General features: G+C 43.8%; 6 protein-coding genes across 6 annotated transcripts; 3 read left to right on the plus strand and 3 right to left on the minus strand.

Annotated features, from left to right (window-relative positions):
- Window positions 1–2,140, plus strand: und (methionyl aminopeptidase und). Its single transcript, XM_020944826.2, has 3 exons — window positions 1–571; window positions 678–1,505; window positions 1,570–2,140. Exons 1-3 carry the CDS (start codon window positions 466–468, stop codon window positions 1,995–1,997), a joined length of 1,362 nt encoding a protein of 453 aa, XP_020800485.2. The 5' UTR covers window positions 1–465; the 3' UTR covers window positions 1,998–2,140.
- Window positions 1,860–11,104, minus strand: ppk18 (pickpocket 18). The gene is made up of 8 exons (XM_020944866.2): window positions 10,893–11,104; window positions 10,519–10,725; window positions 6,469–6,819; window positions 6,256–6,406; window positions 2,980–3,173; window positions 2,593–2,919; window positions 2,420–2,529; window positions 1,860–2,360 (listed from the first exon to the last, which is right to left on the minus strand). Exons 1-8 carry the CDS (start codon window positions 11,009–11,011, stop codon window positions 2,152–2,154), a joined length of 1,668 nt encoding a protein of 555 aa, XP_020800525.2. The 5' UTR covers window positions 11,012–11,104; the 3' UTR covers window positions 1,860–2,151.
- Window positions 6,680–8,331, plus strand: LOC110177871 (zinc carboxypeptidase). The gene is made up of 2 exons (XM_020944827.2): window positions 6,680–7,661; window positions 7,720–8,331. Exons 1-2 carry the CDS (start codon window positions 6,969–6,971, stop codon window positions 8,305–8,307), a joined length of 1,281 nt encoding a protein of 426 aa, XP_020800486.2. The 5' UTR covers window positions 6,680–6,968; the 3' UTR covers window positions 8,308–8,331.
- Window positions 9,185–10,540, plus strand: LOC110177872 (zinc carboxypeptidase A 1). Its single transcript, XM_020944829.2, has one exon. It carries the CDS (start codon window positions 9,209–9,211, stop codon window positions 10,490–10,492), a length of 1,284 nt encoding a protein of 427 aa, XP_020800488.1. The 5' UTR covers window positions 9,185–9,208; the 3' UTR covers window positions 10,493–10,540.
- Window positions 11,089–13,144, minus strand: ppk16 (pickpocket 16). Its single transcript, XM_020944869.2, has 6 exons — window positions 12,565–13,144; window positions 12,206–12,508; window positions 11,684–12,150; window positions 11,462–11,630; window positions 11,300–11,397; window positions 11,089–11,240 (listed from the first exon to the last, which is right to left on the minus strand). Exons 1-6 carry the CDS (start codon window positions 13,020–13,022, stop codon window positions 11,128–11,130), a joined length of 1,608 nt encoding a protein of 535 aa, XP_020800528.2. The 5' UTR covers window positions 13,023–13,144; the 3' UTR covers window positions 11,089–11,127.
- Window positions 13,145–13,484: 340 nt separating this feature from the next.
- ppk11 (pickpocket 11) lies at window positions 13,485–15,617 on the minus strand. Its single transcript, XM_086831145.1, has 4 exons — window positions 14,216–15,617; window positions 14,030–14,162; window positions 13,708–13,808; window positions 13,485–13,645 (listed from the first exon to the last, which is right to left on the minus strand). Exons 1-4 carry the CDS (start codon window positions 15,414–15,416, stop codon window positions 13,485–13,487), a joined length of 1,596 nt encoding a protein of 531 aa, XP_086687271.1. The 5' UTR covers window positions 15,417–15,617.
- Window positions 15,618–19,773: the final 4,156 nt, after the last annotated feature.

Genomic DNA, 19,773 nt, shown 5'->3' on the forward strand with positions numbered 1-19,773 from the left:
TCGTGTTACATATCGGTAGGAATGCCAATTAGAATTCTTTTGAGCGGCTTATGTGTATTTTAAATTGCATCATCAGAAAAAAAAGATATATTATAGATTTGTCTTTTATATAATGTTTTTCCTATGTTTGTAGTGTTTTCTCTTATTTTTTATCATAAAAAACACACGCAAATTATTTTAATTGTCAACCGATATCTAAAGAAAACCCGATAATAGGAGGCTGACGATTTGACACAATCAGCACAAAACCTATTCAGAAAATTAATTTTTTAATAGAGAAAGCGAACCGAATTAAAAGGTTAATAGTGAAAAACGCGAACTCCGTTAGTTCCGATAGTCCAACCCTGGTTTTGTCGGCGGGCACCTCGTGTTTTTGTTCTTTCTTCGCATCGCCGTTGCCAGGCAAGAGTGCACGCTTGATTTTCGTTTATTTAATCGGTTTAAGAACCAGCCACACACTCCGAGATGTCCGCCACCGAGGCCATAAATGTGGAGGCAGCCGTTGCCGAGATCGGCGAGGATGCCAAGAAACAGAAGAAGCCAAAGCCGAACAACAAGAAACTACGCCAAGGTGAGTGACCTCATGCGAGCGGCGCACTGCGATAATTGCAGTTGCACGACCCCACTCCCAAAACCCGCCTCACCACCCACCAGCTCACCCACTTTTCCACCCACAGAGGCCGCAGCAAAGAAGGCAGCCGAAGGCGGCGACGAGGTAGCCAATGAGGAAGTGACCACAAACGGCGATGCCAAGCCGGCGGTAGCGGCAACGGCTCAACCGGCAAAAAAGAAGGCCAACAATAAGGGAAAGAAGAGTGGACAGACCGATCCGCCGACCATTCCCATTGCCAAGCTGTTTCCTGACGGCAACTTCCCCGAGGGAGAGGTCGTGGAGCACCCTACGCCCAAGGATATGGCGGACGACCGCACGGCGAAGGATCGGTTCACTTCGGAGGAAAAGCGGGCCCTGGACCGCATGAACAATGATATCTACCAAGAGCTGCGTCAAGCGGCCGAGGCCCATCGCCAGACGCGCCAGTACATGCAGCGCTATATCAAGCCGGGCATGACCATGATCCAGATTTGTGAAGAGCTGGAAAACACGGCCCGCCGCCTAATTGGCGAGAATGGCCTGGAGGCCGGCTTGGCCTTCCCCACCGGCTGCTCGTTAAATCACTGCGCCGCCCACTACACGCCCAATGCCGGCGATACCACGGTGCTGCAGTACGACGACGTGTGCAAGATCGACTTTGGCACCCACATCAAGGGGCGTATCATTGACTGCGCCTTCACACTGACCTTTAACAACAAGTACGACAAGCTGCTGCAGGCAGTCAAGGATGCCACAAACACTGGCATCCGAGAGGCGGGCATCGATGTGCGTCTATGCGACATTGGCGCCGCTATCCAGGAGGTCATGGAGTCGTACGAGATCGAGCTGGACGGCAAGACGTATCCCATTAAGGCCATTCGCAACTTAAACGGACACTCCATCAGCCCGTACCGTAAGCCCTTAAAATGAAACTAGTGATCTTTAAGAAAATACTGACTTTAAATTTGTATTCCCAGGCATCCATGCTGGCAAGACGGTGCCCATTGTCAAGGGAGGTGAGTCTACACGCATGGAGGAGGACGAGTTCTATGCTATAGAGACCTTTGGCTCCACGGGTCGTGGCTTGGTGCATGACGACATGGACTGTTCGCATTACATGAAGAACTTTGATCTGCCGTTCGTGCCTCTGCGCCTGCAGTCGTCCAAGCAGCTGCTGGGCACCATTAACAAGCATTTCGGCACTTTGGCCTTCTGCAAGCGCTGGCTGGACCGCGCCGGTGCCACCAAGTACCAGATGGCCCTCAAGGATCTGTGCGACAAGGGCATCGTGGAAGCCTATCCTCCGCTTTGTGACATCAAGGGCTGCTACACGGCCCAGTACGAGCACACCATTATGCTGCGACCCACTTGCAAGGAAGTGGTCTCCCGTGGCAACGACTACTAACGCTCTGGAGCGAGTTCAGGTTGGTGGTTCGGCGTAGTACGGCTTGCGTTTATTACAGTTTTTCATATATAAGTTTATTCAATTGTTGATAATTTGTGAGCGTGCGCGGATCGAAAAATATATAAAATGTATTATGCTCAGAATTTAAAGTATTCTAGTTCCGAATTCGAGACATGATTTTCAAGCCCTTGGGCATCAGTTCATGCCAGTAAAGAGAGTAAGCGCGACTGCGTTTTCTGGGCTTTGTCTCCTTCAGAGATCTGCAGATGTAGACAAACCATTTGCCCGTCAGATAGTAGAGTATCTCGATGTAGCTAACTATACTGAAGCCATACATCAGCGAGAGGATGCCTCCGAAACGATCTGAGTGAAAATTCTCCACTCTATTATTAATCTTTTACTTTATCTTTAGGAATACTTACTCAGTAGGACCACCCAAGTGCTCACCAACTGGGATTTCGTTGCCTGGGCAAATCGTAGCTTAAAGAAAAGCTTGATAATGGCCAAAGGTCGCTCGTTAGTTAGACCCTTTCTGAAATGTATAATATATATTTATATATTTTTCATAATTTATTTTATCAATTTAAAAACTCACAGTAAGCCAGTAAAGTAGCCGGTGCTGTTGTAAGTTAGTCTCAGGGGAGCCACATTGGTGGTGATGCTCAGACTTACGCCATTGCATGTGGGCAGACAGTGCTCGCATTGGCGCTGTGCCACCTGCTCCTCCTTGTTCTCCAAGAACGAGAACTCATTGTAGCCATACCAGATGCTCTTCCAACGCAGCAGGCAGGGCAGATCGGGTAGCATGCAGTAGGCGAGATTGATGGAGCTGCCGACCATGGGCGGAGATACGCAACCGCAGTGATCCATCATGCTCTTTATGCGGCATAGCAGAAGGCACTCGTCCAGGGAGTAGTAGGATCTGTAGGCAGAAGGGACTCGAAATGGAACTAAAATAACTCTGATAGGAGACTCAACATACTGATTCAATAGTCGACTGCCCTCTTCTGGATAGTAGCAGCGTCGCTTTTGTGGGGGAACACTGCGAACTTCTTCGCTAGAACTGAAGAACATGGGTTGGATGGGAATCTCCACGATGGTATTGTGATCCACAAGAATCTCTCCCAAGCTGGTGGATTGAACGGTGGCATAGTCCTCTTGGGGAAATATTGTTAGCTAAAGTAGTTAAAAAATTCGGATTGATGATTCAACTTTCGCCTGATTCTTAGATTCTATCAACCCAATTAGAGAGTAAAGACATATCCATATGTATGTACATATATAAAAAGAAATTAGCTTTGGGAAGCCAAAGAACATTTGCAGTTTGTAATTGAATTATAGGATTGAATCGTAAATGGATCATAACTAAGCTTTGATTTATATATTTTATATGACAATTTTTTCGACAATTCAAACCTTAAAAAACGCATAACTAAGCAAAAAAAGCATTAATTTTTATTCTGAAAGCTTTCCTTAGTTAGTTTTTATTAGATTAATAAATCTGCATGCTCAATTTAATATTTTTAAAGTTTTGGAATTTTTTCAATTTCTTTTCATAATTTTAACGATGTAACCCCTTATAAAATTTTCAAAGTTTTGAAAAAATTTAATTTTTTTTAAACATGGCTAGATCGATTCAGTTATTGGTGCTGATCAAGAATATATATGATTTATAGGTTCGGAAATGACTCCTTCGCAAATTATCACCACGAAAACCAAAGATATATCCTTTATATAAAATACTAGCTGTACCCTGCCACGTTTCTCTGTGGCATATTATGGTTAAGAGGGCACTTCTGAATACATCAAGGTTCTGGCAAAATCATCTTCCTGGCATAAGGTGAAGAAGGCAGTCAGAGTTGTCGCTGGCCGATTCAGGTCTTTCTTGCACATTTTTTTCTGTGAAATAGACACGTTGACCATTCTCCAAATGGACTGCCACGTTTCTCTGTGGCATATTGTGGTTGAACGCATAAGAAATAAGTCAAACAAAAAATAATCATTTTCAAATTAATTTAATTCTGTAATACTTGTTGGTATACAATATTCTTTGTTTCTCCATTCTCCGCGTAAATATAAAGACTTTTTGGTTTTCCGACTCGTGAACACGCAACATATAATTGTCCGTGTGAAAAACAATCTTCATCCAAATCCAGACCACACAACTCCAGAGATTGACCTTGAGCTTTATTTATGGTCATTGCAAACGCCAAACGAATGGGAAACTGCAATCTCTTGAACTGCAACGGTGTATCTGTCGGGATCATAGGAATCCTAGGAATGAGGACATCTTCACCTTTGAAAGGACCAGTTATGATCGTTGCTTCTACTATGTTGTTCATCAATTTCTTGACTGCGAGTCGCGTACCGTTGCAGAGTTTCGGCTGATTTATATTCCGGAGCATGATAATCGGCACACCTATTTTTAATTTCAATATGTGTGGTGGCATTCCAGGCAGATCAAGTGAGTTTAGAAATTCAGTAGGGTAATTAACTGCTTCCTCTGCTTCCACAACGGTATCTATCGACTTATATGTAATTTCGTCAGTTTCTATGCTTTTTTGGATTACATGATTGAGCTGGTAGACATCTTTGTTCTTGGCAGCGAGAATCGCTCGTCCACTGAGCCAATCGTGATTCCTATAATTTATTCGGATATTGGGGAACACTTTTTGGATAAGTTCTTCCTTCGATGTAACTAAATTACAGAAATTCCCGGGCAATACTATTTTTCTCGACGTCTCATTGACTGGCAGCTTTCCGTTCCCAATGTCCAGTAGCTGTCGTGAGAATACGTCGGCTGAGTCATTGTTCTGTAACTGGACACGCATATTCGTCTTCCATGTTTCCACAATATAGAATATTTCAGGCAAGCATTTATCTCGTCAGCTGGTGTCGATCGGGAAATCACAGGCAACGTTTGTCTGAAATCCCCTGCGAGCAATATTAACGCGTTCCCATGCATTGCTCTCAGCCGCTCAGTCTCTCGGAAGGAGGCCCGTTCTTCATCAGTCATATTCGTAATCTTACGTCTTTTTGCTTCTGTATTGCGAATACAACGACCCAATCTCGACTTTTTTGGTGGCATGACTTCGTTTCTTACTGAACCTGAACAAAAAATAAAATTTTTATCTCCAATTTCTTCTTTCAATATGTTTTTAATGTTTGACAGGAAATGCTTTGATTTGCCTGTAGAGGGCGCAGTAGTAGGGGCACGGGGAAACGCTAAAAAAATAGATATATTCGCAACCGCAGATAAGCTATCAACATCAAAAGTAGTCAATAACCGAGCTGGAACCTCAACGCATGTTCTCTAAAAATTTGGGCTTAAACGGTTCAGAACTTTTCAAGTTTCTTCTTTCAATATGTTTTGAATGTTTGACAGGAAATGCTTTGATTCAGCTGGCTGCCTGTAGATGGCGCAGCAGTAGGGGCACTTGGAAACGCTAAAAAAATAGATATATTCGCAACCGCAGATAAGCTATCAACATCAAAAGTAGTCAATAACCGAGCTGGAACCTCAACGCATGTTGTGTAAAAATTTGGGCTTAAACGGTTCAGAACTTTTCGAGTCTATGAAGGATGTAGACACGAACAGAGCATTTTTATATATATAGATTTATCAATATTTTTCTATGTTCATTTTTTGTACAAAATCGCAGTTTTGTAAATATCATAACTAAGCGAAAAATGCATTAATTTCATTTCTGATTTCAACTTTGTGATAGTTTTTAAAAGGATACAAAATTTGCATACTAAGTTTTAAAGTTATAGAACTCAATTTTTTGCCAAATTTAAAAATTTTTAACAATGTAACCCCTTATAAAATTTTCAAAATTTTGAAAAATGTAAATATAATTCAGACATAGCTAAATCGATTAAGCTGTTTATGCTGATCAAGAATATATATGATTTATACGGTCGGAAATGACTCCTTCACTGCGTTTTAAGCTTCTGACTGAAATTATAATACCCTTAAAAGGTATTACCAGTTTCAATGCCGATTCAGTCATGATAAAAGCACAGACCCCTCTTAGCTCAGTTTGATCAATAAATTCGAACCATTTTATTGTTCAAATTGACATTAAGTGATAAATATATAAATCGAATTAAACCAAATTAGAATATATTGGGTTAGATTTGTATTAATGCTAATGGGTCATCGGCAAACCGTAAACAACCGATTATATATAATTAACAGTGTGAAGTGAACGTTTACAAATACTTAGCTAAAATCTGAATTATTTTAAAGACTTACCTGAAAAGCATTGTTAGTGCGAAGGGTGTTTGTAAAGTCATCCGCTGGCGTATCCTGCAGCACAAACTGAACGCTATTTAAAATAGAATTCGATTCGAAGACGACCTTTGGTACAGCTTTCATCTCAGCATCGTCCTTGGCTCGCTGGTCTCTGAAGTGCTCCAAGATTAAGTATCCGATTCAGAAAGCGAGCCCCAAGTGGGATATACTCACGCAAATCGGGAGTAGCTAGACCGGCGGTAGTTAAAAATGCAACACACATTCGATGAAGTTGGACGCTTGAGGAACATTTGGCTTGTGTTGACGGGCAGGCCGAAGACTATGCCCCTGATGAATAGCTCCCCGCAGTCCGGTGACAACCGCCTCAAGATATCGCGAACCGAGTATCCAACGTTGTTGTAGTAGCTGGAGAGGAGTCGGTGCAGACGCTCCAACTCCGTGGCATTCCAACGATCGGTCTCAAACGGATTCAGGTAGAACTGAGCTAGCACCAGCAGGCGATCGGCCATATCGTCCACATTTAGGGCCACCGCCTGCAGTGTGGAGTTGCTCTGGTGGTGGTATCTATATTGGGTAAAAGGGGTGGAGGAGTGGGCGTGGGAGTGGGTGTGGCGGGAGTTGAGTGGAGTAACAATCGGCAATTAGTATGCCCCACTGCGCTTGGCTGGGCTATAAAAGGCCTGAGACTGGGCAGACCCTGGATTAGTGCCAGCATGAAGCTACTACTGGTGGTGGTGCTGCTTTCGGCCAATTTTCTAATTCTCTGCTTGGCTGAACGCCTGCGGTTCGACCACTACCGGGTCTATAGAGTGCAACCAACGAGAGCTGATCAATTGAAGGGACTTGAAGTTCTGGAGGGAAGCAGCGATGATGTCATGGTCCTAAATAATCTCCACCTGGGACCCACCGATTTTCTAGTTTCTCCCAGCTACGATAAAGCATTTTTAAGTCTGCTGAAGAGCTTGGATCTCTCTCCCGAACTGATTGACGCCAATGCCCAGTCTAGTCTATCGCTGGACATTGAGCCCGTGGCGGACTCCAATCGTCGCACTGATGTCTACTCCTGGATGGTGTATCACGAGCTGAACGACACCCAACATTGGATGCAGAACCTGGTGGCCAAGTACCCGGATATAGTGACTATATTTGTGGCAGGCCAGAGTTACGAGGGTCGTGAACTGATGGGTCTGAAGATCAATCACAAGGATGGCAGGGCTGATAAGCAGTCCATTTTCTTGGAGGCTGGCATGCATGCCAGGGAATGGATAAGTCCCGCCACTGCCACGTATTTTGCCAATGAATTGCTGACCTCGCAGAATGCACAGATCATGGGGCTGGCCAAATCGTATGTCTGGTACATACTGCCGCATGCTAACCCGGATGGCTACGTCTACACGCACACAACAGTGAGTAACTTTCAAGAAATTAAGTTTCTTCCCTTAAACTTACGGATTTTTCTTGCAGAACCGCATGTGGCGCAAGACCCGCAGTCCGCAGGACAAAAACTGCTTTGGAACAGACCCGAACCGCAACTGGGACTTTCATTGGCGAGAGGTGGGAGCCAGTGCCGATCCCTGCTCAGAATCCTATGCCGGACCCAGGCCATTTTCCGAGCCGGAGACCAAAACTCTCTCTCAGTATTTGACATCGCTGCCGGAACCCATGTTCATGTACCTATCACTGCATTCCTTCTCTCAGCTACTCCTGTATCCCTATGGACACACCTCCAAGCTGCCAGAGAATCATCGCCAACTGGAGCAGGTCTTCAATGTGGCAGTGGGCGCTATGAAACGCCGTTATGGAACCCGATATACGGGCGGAAATGTGTATGATGCCATTTATCCGGCAGCTGGTTCCAGCATGGATTGGGTCTACGGAGTGCGTAATGTCAAGTACTCCTTCTGCTACGAGTTGCGTCCCTCAGGCTACAGTTTCTGGACGGGCTTTAGACTTCCCGCATCCCAAATAATACCCACGGGTGAGGAAACCACGGACTCTCTGATGGAAATGATTAAGGCTGCTGCCTCGATCGAGGGGTACAAGTTACAATAAACATATCAAAATATTTATTATAAATCTTAGAAGAACGAATTCGAATTGATAAGATAAAAAGACAAAGACATTTTGGTTATGACAAAGCTTGACGATAGCCTTTTCATAGTAGTGTTAGCTAAGAGCTCTTGATAAGATGAAAATTAAGATTCAGTTGGCCATTTTTCTAGGGAAAAACTAATGACTTTGATTAAGTTCAAGTTTCATTCATCACAATCTATAAATTGTAGTGTGCATGGTAGATAACTAAAACTAACAAAAATAAATAGGAGAGAAATATTATTTTCATTAAAGAAAACTTATGCAGTTATCAAAAAATATTGGTAGACAGCACTTGTCAAATAAGTTGAAGGAATACTAACTCTTTAATAGGAAATGTCCATCTAAATTTAATATAAATAAGCCTGTAAGAACTTTTGTAATTCAGGGTAGATAGAAAGTTAATATTTTTTAAATTTCTAAATAATTACAAAGGCGCTCAAATAGTTTTCTTTGTATAATAGACAAACTGGAACTACTTTGCAAAACTAATGAACAGAAACAAACCTAGTTCTATAAGCCTAGTAATTTGGACAGCAGATAAGTTAACAAGTGTATTGGTTTAACCTAGGTAAAAGCCATCTTCGCTACTCTGATGTACTGTCATTTTCCTGAAGACTTCCAAAACGTCATAACCAAGTCTTTAGTTGTGTTTTCAGAATGATTTACCACGCGACACGCCTGAGACTCTGTGATAAGAGTGCTCACCCACCGATGATTGCACAGATTACTCCGATATTTACAGCCCGAGTATTGGCAAAGGCACTCGCGGGCCGTAAATCAGATTCGACTGCTCCCGCTCTTATCGGTGGCCTATAAAAGCGGCTGGCAGACCCGCTGATGGCTCAAACCAACGACGACCATGTCGCTGACCAAGTGCCTGCTCCTTGCCATTGTGGCCGCCGTGGCCATTGCCTCCGTGAGTGCCGAACGGGCTCGCTACGACAATTATCGCCTGTACAAGGCCAACAGCGAGAATGCCGAACAGTTGGCGGTGCTGAAGCAGTTGGAGGGTTCCAGCGACTCGATCATGTTCTTGGATGGAGTTCACATCGTGGGCGCCGACGTGAAAATCGTGGTGGCTCCCCACAAGGTGCCCGACTTCCTGGAGATCATGGGCAAATCCGAGATCAAATACGTGTTGGAGACTAGCGACGTGCAGAAGGCTTTGGACGAGACCGAAGAGAAGGTGGCCATCAAGGGACGTGCCGCCAGGGCCTACAACTGGGCTGAGTACTACGAGCTGGATGATACCTACGCCTGGATGCAGAGCCTGGCCAACCAATACCCCGGCGTGGTTACCCTCATCGAGGGTGGCAAGACCTACCAGGGACGCTCCATTCTGGGTGTGAGGATCACCAAGGGCGGCAGCAACAAGCCCGGCATCTTCCTGGAGGCCGGCATCCATGCCCGCGAGTGGATCGCCTCCGCGTCCGCCACCTACATCATCAATCAGCTGTTGACCTCCGAGGTGGAGTCCATCAAGCAGCTGGCCGAGAACTACACCTGGTACGTCCTGCCCCACGCTAATCCCGACGGCTATGTCTACACCCATACCACGGATCGTATGTGGCGCAAGACCCGCACTCCCTACGGCAGCTGCTTCGGCGCCGATCCCAACCGCAACTGGGGCTTCCACTGGAACGAGGTGGGAGCCAGCAGCAGCGCCTGCTCGGACACCTACGCCGGCCCCTCGGCCTTCTCCGAGATCGAGACCCAGTCGCTGTCCAACTACATTGCCTCGCTGACCAGCAAGGGCAAGATCAGCCTGTACATCTCCCTGCACGCCTACTCCCAGTACCTGCTCTATCCCTATGGACACACCTCCGAACTGCCCGACAATGTGGCCGACTTCCAGAAGGTCTACGACGTTTCTATTGCCGCTGTGAACAAGCGCTATGGAACGAAGTACACTGGCGGAAACATCTACGATGCCATCTACCCGGCTGCCGGAGCCAGTGTTGACTGGGCCTATGGAACCCAGGGTGTGCGCATGTCCTTCTGCTACGAGCTGCGTCCTTCCTCGAACTCTATCTTCACCGGATTCAAGCTTCCAGCCGAGCAGATTGTGCCTGCCAGCGAGGAGTTGCTTGACTCCATCGTGGCCATGGCCGACGAGGTCAAGAACCTGGGCTACTTCAACTAAGTGATTTCAAGCAATAAAGCACTCACAGTTTTACGGCATAATCCCGAAGGAGGCGGCGACTAATCTTGTTGGCGGTGCACACGCCCACCGCCGGAAAGGGGCTATTGGCCACGTGCACCAGGTCGGGGGCCAGATGTATCTCCGTCGGCTGGACAAGGTACTCCTGGGTCAGGTTAACAATCACAATGTGCGTGTAGATCACGATGGCGGTGAGCAAGGCCAGCCAGAGGGTTCTGCAAAGGAAAGATGTGGGGGGTCTTTGGTCACCTGAATTAGCTCAAGGTTCTTGGTGGAATCTCTCTCTCTTTATTAGGCTTAACTCTTTGGATACACTTTGAACGCAATAATAAGCTAGATGTGGTTTAAGGTAACCCTATGACTTTCATCTACAACCACTCACTTGGCATATCGGACCGGCGAGCGGTAGAGCAACGGATGCAATCCATTGATGTAACTCTGGCGCAGGAACTCACGGAACAGGCGGCGATACTGGGGCTCATCATCCACTCGAAGCGGCATTGTGTTTGAAGAGTGCTCGATTCGCAGACGATTTATAGTGGTCGGCTACTGCTCATCAATCATCAATGAGAGTTCTAATGAAAGCGTGTCAAGTGGTTGCAATGGGTGCTCCGGCCTTAGTCCCTGTTGATGTAGTTGAATATGGGACGGAAGGTGAGGAAGTAGAGGAACTCAAAGGCAGTGACTATGCTGAAGCCCATAATTAGGCCCAGCAGGCCACCAAATGAAGCTGTCAATGGGAATACCATAATCAGTATGGTGATTTATTGAATATTAAAGCCAACTTACCCAAGGCAGAGAGCCAGTTCTGGAAGATGTCCGTGCGATATCTGGTGCTCATCAAATCGCTGAAGAACACATGCAGCAGAATCCTGTCCGTGGCATTGCTGTAAGCAGAAAATGTGGAATTTAAGATAGTTTTTTTTTGGGTGTTTTAGAAACTTAGATTACCTATAAGCAGGCCGATTGGCAAAGTAGCTCATGTCCAGCCTGCCCATGGTGCTCTCTGAAACGTAGTGATTCGACTGGCAATCCGGCAGACAGCCGCAGGGAAATCTATCCGTCTGCCGGACAATGGATAGCGAGAAATTCAAGTTGGCCAGGGCATGGGAAAAGAGTCCTAGGAAGGGTCATATACTAGATACTTTTCTGGTCATTGGTTACACCACTCACTTTTGCTGTGGATCATGCAGTTGGTTTCCATCACGCCGCACACCTTGTAGCTGTTGTTGCTGTTGTACACATAAGGTGGCAGGCAGCCACAGAGGTCGATGGTCATCTTTACCCGGCACTCGAACATGCAGTTGATGAAGGAGTAACGCCTCAGGCTGTGCATGCTCCGCTCGCTACCAAAGAGGCAGTTCCTCAGGGACAGGTCCATGCGGCGAATGTCGCTGGTGGCATAGGTGGACTCCGGGTTAATGCGCACGAAACTCTCCCGGGTGGAGGTGACCACCTTGGTCTCTGAATTCTCGTCCGGAAAGTTGTAGGCGTCGTGCAGGAGCAGCCGGAAGCCGTAGCCACTGAAGAAGGTGCCGTAATAGTCGGATACCATGGGATTGAGGAGCACAGAGAGACCCGTGGGATAGCCACAACCAGTGACGCGATAGGGTCGCTTGGGCACCTGATATGCGATTTTCCTGAAATTGAGACAGAGATACATCCTCTGAGGTCGTCACTCGACATGGTTCTTACTCTGGAAAGTTGTTGGTGATGCCCCCAAAGTAATTAAAGGTGCAACACTGCCCCTCCATGGTGTCGATACGCTGGAAAAGGCTGTCGCAGCGCGTGTTTATCCCCTTCCAAATGCAGTTGGAGATCATGTCAATGCAGTCGGGCGACAATTGCTGTGTGAGACCTGTGAGTGTCAAGTTGTTAAGAGCTAAAATCCTGTCGTAGATCTGCAGGGAACTGTTGCTAATCAGGTTATCCACTGGCAGAAGGGTGAGATTGAAGAGGTTATGCAGCTCGGATTTATTCACACCAGCCGGAAGTTGCCTAAAGATATTAAGAACCGATTAGTCGTAGGTTTATCTATATACTTTCCCACTTACATTTGCTGCAGCAAAGTAAATGCCTTCGTCTTGGATATCTTGTTGAAATTACAGATGGTAACCGCCGGAAAGGGAATGTTCCAGGTGGGAAAGTGCGAGCTCTCAATAACAGTCACTGTGGGAGTCTCCTGGCTCCAATACCAAGACACCACCACCAGAACAATGGAGGTGACAATGGCCAGGATAACCACCACCAGCCAGAAGCATCGTTCGCGACGACTGATATCCTGGCGGGTGATGTAACTGAATCCATGCAGGGACGTCGTCTGACAGTAGTTTCGCATATTTTCGGAGAACCACTCTCTAATACGACGAAGGTGCCGATCTTGCTTGAGGGGATGAAGTGAGTGGTGCTCGGTACTCGGATTGCTACGCCTGTGACTGGAGGAAGCCTTGGAGGCCAGCTGCTGAGCCTGCACCTGACGCAGATCAAAGATGCGTCGCTTCTTGAACGCCATCTTATCGCAGTGAGCAACGATATACGACTACTGGTCAGTGCACAAACTCAAGGCAATTAGGGCAGCTTCTAATTAGTTCACCTTAATGACTACGCCGGCTAGTACTTTCCGACTTGTCAAGAAGGAACGCCAAGAAACTTCAAACCATAAATAGTCTAGTTTTACCCTCAAAGGCTTCTAACAAAATATGAATAGTCTGCTAATGGGCACCTTGCAGGTCATTAGCGGCTATGTCCATAAATGTGTGAGAGCTTACTCGTACATTGATGCCTTCCAACTCATAAACGTTGTTATAATTAACAAAATTCAAAGAAAGATATCCATAGAAACCACCAGGAACAGATCAAATCAAGGATGTTAGGTACGCAAAATTTATAGAAAACAATATTGATATAAACAAAGAAGTCCTTAGCTAACAATGACATTGATTCCAGATTCCACAGAGAGAGGGACTTCTCCTAGTTAGCCCGTTCTTATGACTGCAACCTTTTGCCGCCTCCTCCAAAGTATCTGCTGTCGGGTCAGCCAATTGCAGGTGGGTCGCACACAGGTGAAGAAAACCAGCTCAAAGACCGACACAAAACTGCAGCCCATAAATAGTCCGGTAATGCCGCCAAATGTGCCTGTATAAAAAAATATTAGTTCTATGTGTAATTGACACCTTGTAGGTCATTAGTGAACTTGCCCATGAATGTCAGCCAATTTTCGTAGATATCCAGGACTTGCTCCTCAGCTATCGGTGTGTCGTAGTAAATGCGAAGTCGAACCTCATTTGGGGAAGTTTGACTTAAGAAAAATTTATTAAATTTAAATTAATATTATTATATATATTTCTACGACAAATCAAATTTCTAAAGCGCATAACTAATTCAAAAAAGCATTAATTTCGATTCGGAAAGAGGTCCTACGTTAGTTTTTATTAGGTTAATAAATCTGAATACTTAAATTAAAATTTTAGGGGTATAATATATCCAATTAAAATCTAGGAACACTTTGCCTAGAATTACCTTGAGTCTCCAATACTATTGTTAGTCATCTCCTTTAAAAGTCGAATATCACCTTGAAACTCATAGCGATGGAATTGGCAAGGCGGAAGGCATTTGCATGTCTTTTGTTCTTCATTGATTCGATCGGCATTATCTGTAAATATTGAGTAATTTGTAAACAATTCTGTAATTATTGTTCTTACTTGCCATAATTTATGGTGCACTGGATTTGCTGAAGGTCGCAGAGTGTCCAACCATTTCGACCGGGAGAGTTCGGGGGAATACAGCCGCAGGACCTGAAGATTCCTTCGCTGCGACATTCGGCCAAGCAATTTCCTTGGCTGTACACAGAAAAATTAAATAGACTTCGTTCTTTAGGTAAATAACAACCTCTCTTGTCAAGATCTATGCTGTCCAGACTTTCTGTAAGTCGGTTGACAAAAGGTCGGACCATTAAATGAGCCTCAGATCCGCTGGGTACATGTAATTTCGGAGTGAAACCACTAGGTATTTCGTGGGATTCATGTATAAGGATCTCAAATCCAGCGGATGCAGTAGAAGAGCTTCCAAAGTCTCTGTTATCAGAGCTTAACACCACACCAAGACCTAAACTCGAACTAAAACGTAGCTGTTGGTAATTAAAGCTGCAACATAGTCTTTGGTCGGAAGTCCAGATCTGCTGCAGTTTTTCCCCACAGTTTTCCAAGCGATTTTCCCACTGACAGCTCTTGACTTGCTCACAGATCGAAGGACTTAGATCTTCCAGGAGTCGTAACCAACTTGCATTTCTTTGCGATAGTTTTTCTGCTATGGTAGAGTTCAGATATCTCAACTCCCTCAGCTCATTCTCTGACACTCCCAACTCCCTTGATTTGGCAAGTAATCTTTCCTTGGAAATCTTATTGAGTCCACAAATGGTGACTGCAGGAAAGGGAACCTCTGATGTGGGCTTCATCATGGTGTCTATAAAGTGTATAGTGGGAGCTTCCCTACTCATCGAAAGAGACATAATCACAATGATGAATGAGAGCAGAACCGCAGTGCAAATGAGCAGCCACCAGAGGATTCTCTGCCAGGTTTTGGCCCCCACAAAAATGTGAAAGCCATGAATGCTGGCCATCTCACAGTAGATCTCAAAGCCCGTTTTCCGTTTGCACAGGCCATCGTCCTTGCGGGCACGCAGGAAGCCCAGAAATCTAGGCAAAGGCAGTTGTCCAAAGGATTTCGAGAGACTATAGTACCACCTCAGAAGTTTTAAACGCTTAAGGCTCCTTGTGAGATACGAGATTCTTCCTTTGGGCTTCTCGAAATGCTGAAGGGACTGACACTGGTTTAGTTTCTTGGGCTTCAGATAGTTTTCAAAATTGACCAGATATGTGGGTAATGGTGGTTCCAAAGTTTTCGACATGTTCCTAAAGTAACTCCTAATTATGAAGACAGTTTTGAATTAGTTTTTGTCGACTGACAGGATGACCTGCTGAAGGCTCCCTATATATATCCAAAAAAGTCATTAGGGATTTGTGTTTGGATCCACTTATCGGCCAGTAACCCGCCCTTCAGATGTTAAATATCCTTTGTTTTTTTTTTGAGGAGTCCTGTGTATGCCTAAACGTAATCGAGGCAGTGAATCAATTGTTGTCACACCCACCTCCACCAACTGGAGAAACAATTACCCACATTTTTTTTTGTTATTTGCCGGAGAACAACTGGCTTAAGTAGCGATAAGCTCGGCAAATATTAATAGGAAATTGTTTACAGCCAAACCACAAACATTCTATAATATTATTATGTGAACTTCCTACTCGCGTCTCCCCGTTATTGTTATTGTTCCTGGCCATGCATTGGCCTGCTAATGAGTTTATTGTTATGCCAACCTGCCTCCCACAATTACGCTGTTCAAATATTCCGGCCGTGTTACCTGCATGAATGCCAACTGTCATCATCGCTCCAACTTTAAAATGGATTATTAGCCTTTGTCGGGGATTTTCCCCAATTCTATATTCGGGCCTTGGTTGGTGCCAAATCAGTTATCAGCCTTATTTTGATTTTCACGATTCGCTATCGCGTAATCCAGCAACACTAATCTGATCATTCAGAGTTATTAATGTGTCCGATCTGGGGAGATAAGCCCATTCAGGTTTGAGGGTATGGATTTGTAATTGGAGTCGTCGAAAGTTCAGAAAGTGTTTGCTGATTGCCACAATAAAGATTAGGTATTTATTTATTGGTTTTGGTTCTTTGTCCTGTATTTTAATAGAAATTAAAACACTTATGATTGAATAAAGAGCGTTGTTTTAGTAGTATTTCGGTTTGCTTTACTACAGAAAATTGATTCAATTTTGCACGGGAAAAAGAGGAATCTCAATCAAAGAATCTTTTCTCCTTTCTTATATTATATTTTAAGAGGCATCTTGACATAAAACTGACAGGGGAACAGTATACTTTTAGGGCTGATTTAAACCCAAAAATGATTGATATAGGATCGGATCGAACCCAGAATTATTATTCAAAGCGCAGCATAACCCATATTTTCGCACGCGCCGCTTCATTTCACTGGCAAAGCCAAACCATGAAGCCGATGATAAATATTTGCTCTGCAATTATTTACGATTTTATTTGTGATTTGTGGCCGTAAAAGCGCACACAAAATTATTTGAATTCAATGGAAATGTAAGAGCCATAAATTTTTCCCCCGAATCGGGTTTCGCATGGATTTAATTAGCCGGCTTTTGTTCCCTATTTTGTTTATTATTATAATCTTGCAGGGTATTATAGTTTTAGGTAGAAGTTTGCAAAACAGTGAAGGAGTCATTTCCGACCCTATAGATCATATATATTCTTGATAAGCATAAAAACCGAGTCGATTTAGCTAAGAAAACAAAATTTTCGAAATTTTTTCAATTTTTTCAATAAATGATAAGGGGTTACATCATTTAAATTGTCAAAAATTGTCAAAATTTTTCATAATGAGTTGAGTATGCAGATTTATTAATCTAAAAACTAGCATAGGAAAGCTTTCCGAATTAAAATTAATGCCTGTTTGGCTTAGTTATGAGTTTTTCAAACTTTGATTTGTAGACAAAAATTTTCATAAAATATATACAAATTCAAATTTAGTTATAATCTTTTTCCTATACGTTTTTATAATTCATTTGCAAGGGTATATTACCTTCGTCTTCGCAGCTATATTTTTTATTTTCTTTTTTATTTATTAATTTTGTTGTTGGTCTGTTCCCGGTCCTGGGTTGGCCAAGGTTCCCGAATCTCTCTAATGATATTCCGGACGCCTGCTCATTTGCATACCACGTGCCGTGGGTATGCCTGATGTCTGCCGATGATGTCTGACCATATATTACACAATTATGGATCCGATGTCGGGCCCTGATAAGGAGCTGGGAGCGCAGCTGAATCAGCTGCTTGGCTGGGACAGATGCACTCCCAGCCTGCGACTGCGACTTGGTTTATTTTCGGTTGAATTTCGTATTTTTATTTCATAATTTATAAATAAAACCGAGTGTAACGGTGTTCAAGGCGAGTTTCGATCGACGTTTTGCGTCACGCAACGGTAAAGACAAGTGTATATATCAATGGGTATTATAAACACCCCTCAGATCCCGATCCCTCCCCCTTTGACCGTCTGTCGTGGCCCTGAAAGAAGCTGCTATTTTCGGCATAAACTCATTTTGTTTGCGATAAGCCCAGAGATGGATTCGCCTGCCTGCCAGCCCGCCATCCCTGATCCGTCATCCGTCGGGTTGTTGTTTCCAGGCGGCGCCCCCCACGGAGCTGTGTGTCTTGTCTTGGATTTTATTATCATCTGTCGCTGATTTATGTGGACGCAGCTCGCGATCTTTTCTATAGATTTTTTTCGCACCAAACTAGAGCGAGGCTAATCTCTTGCTGCAATTGACGCAAATTGATTTTGCACTCGAAATCGAACGTTCTCCCTTGGCTTCGATTCATGCTAACTACGACCCCACTGTGAATGAGCTGTTCCAAAATGAAATAAAAGGGGAAAGAACGTGCCGGGTTTCTACGATGCATAAAACGTGATCGCCCCACTGGGAGTCGTGTAATCCACTCCTGGGGGTCACTGGGTTCGCCACCAGGCCACCAAATGATCACCATCGATTACATGCATCCAGGGCACACACCAGCCATGTGCACAGATGGGATATACAATCCTAGGGGGATACTTACAGGTTTATTAGAAGTATCTTTTAGTTTAACTTGGCGTATTTTAGTCATATAAGTAAGGGAAATTAAACATGTGATTTATATTATATTTATGTAATATAACAATAAAAATGAAGTTTAATTTGAGAAACCAAAATTTGTATACCCTTGAAGTTTTCCATGGGATCATGGGTTCATAACTAAGTCAGCAATCTAAGCTTGAAAGATTTTCTATTCTATTAGGGAATTATTGGCTATTTGGCCTTCGTATACCACTAAGAAAACCCCCAAAAATACTAAATTCTATATACATTTTTTTATGCTAATAATTAGGGTATATGAACGTTTTTCAAATATCATTACTTAGTCAAAAATGCATCAATTTCATTTCGGATTTCAATTCTGTGCTAGTTTTTAAATAGTTAACAAATCTGCATACTGACTGTTAAGATTTTGAAAATTCCATTTTTCGTCAAATTTTGACAATTTTAATGATGTAACCCCTTATAAAATTTTCAAAATTTTGAAAAAAATAAATATTTGCCAGACATGGCTAGATTCAGCTGTTGATGCTGATCAAGAATATATATGATTTATGGGGTCGAAAATGATTCCTTCACCGCATTTTAAGCTTCTGACTGAAATTATGATACTCTGTAAGGGTACAATAAAGTATCTTCAGGATAGATTTTCTAATCGGAATCCATGCAGAAAAAACTCTTTAAAATGCGTCTACCCTTTGGAAATTAATAGTAATTTAATTCTTTAATTCCATTTTATCAGTGTTAAGAAAGTACTTTTTAAATTATGATCAAGTGCTCCCTCAAAAAGAATTTTATAAAAACACCAAAAACTCTGAATTATTGTAGGATGACATAATGCGTTCGGAAAGAAAGTATCTTGAAGATTGTTTTTGCTCTGCCGGCAGAGATTTAATTGCCATTTCGGGAGATGCCTTCGATTACGATCATGATCACGAGTGGCTAAAACACAAGGCATCCGTTGTTTTCTGTTTTTCTCGCCGTTACGGATCGCTTGGCTCGAATCAATCAAATTGTTTACACGCCCGTAAATAATTATTCTTCTTTTGTTTATTTGTTGTTACCGCTGCTGTTGTTGCCCAGATTCTAATTTTAATTGTATTTGTGGCTTCTCCCGTTCTTTTTATTTGAGCTATATTCAACGCTTATGACCCCGCGATTATCGGCGATGGAGAGCATTGCTTTTACGGCTTTGGCCTTATCAGCGGCTCGCGCCATTCACATGCTGGGACACTATTTTTAGTCACCGCAAATAATGAATGCGAAAATCATTCACAAACCTAATGATAGCCAGGTTGATAGCCCCTGGAGGAGTGCAGAATCAGAAGCCGAGGCAAACTCATCAACAACTATCATCGGAAGTGGAGGCATTGTGTTGCCATGCCAGGACACTTCAATTGTGATCGTGACAGCGGAAATTATTCTGTAGTTTCTCCGGAAACTGCCCTTGAGTCTCTCTCTCTCTCTCTATTCTATATAAAAATTCCCACAATAAGTCAATTAAAGTGTTTACACAACCCACTGACGTTTCTCATCGGTTTGGGCAAA

This window comes from Drosophila serrata, unplaced genomic scaffold (assembly GCF_035046125.1).
Source record: "Drosophila serrata isolate PLE 108 unplaced genomic scaffold, ASM3504612v1 contig_240, whole genome shotgun sequence".
In the NCBI taxonomy this organism is placed as follows: domain Eukaryota; kingdom Metazoa; phylum Arthropoda; class Insecta; order Diptera; family Drosophilidae; genus Drosophila; species Drosophila serrata.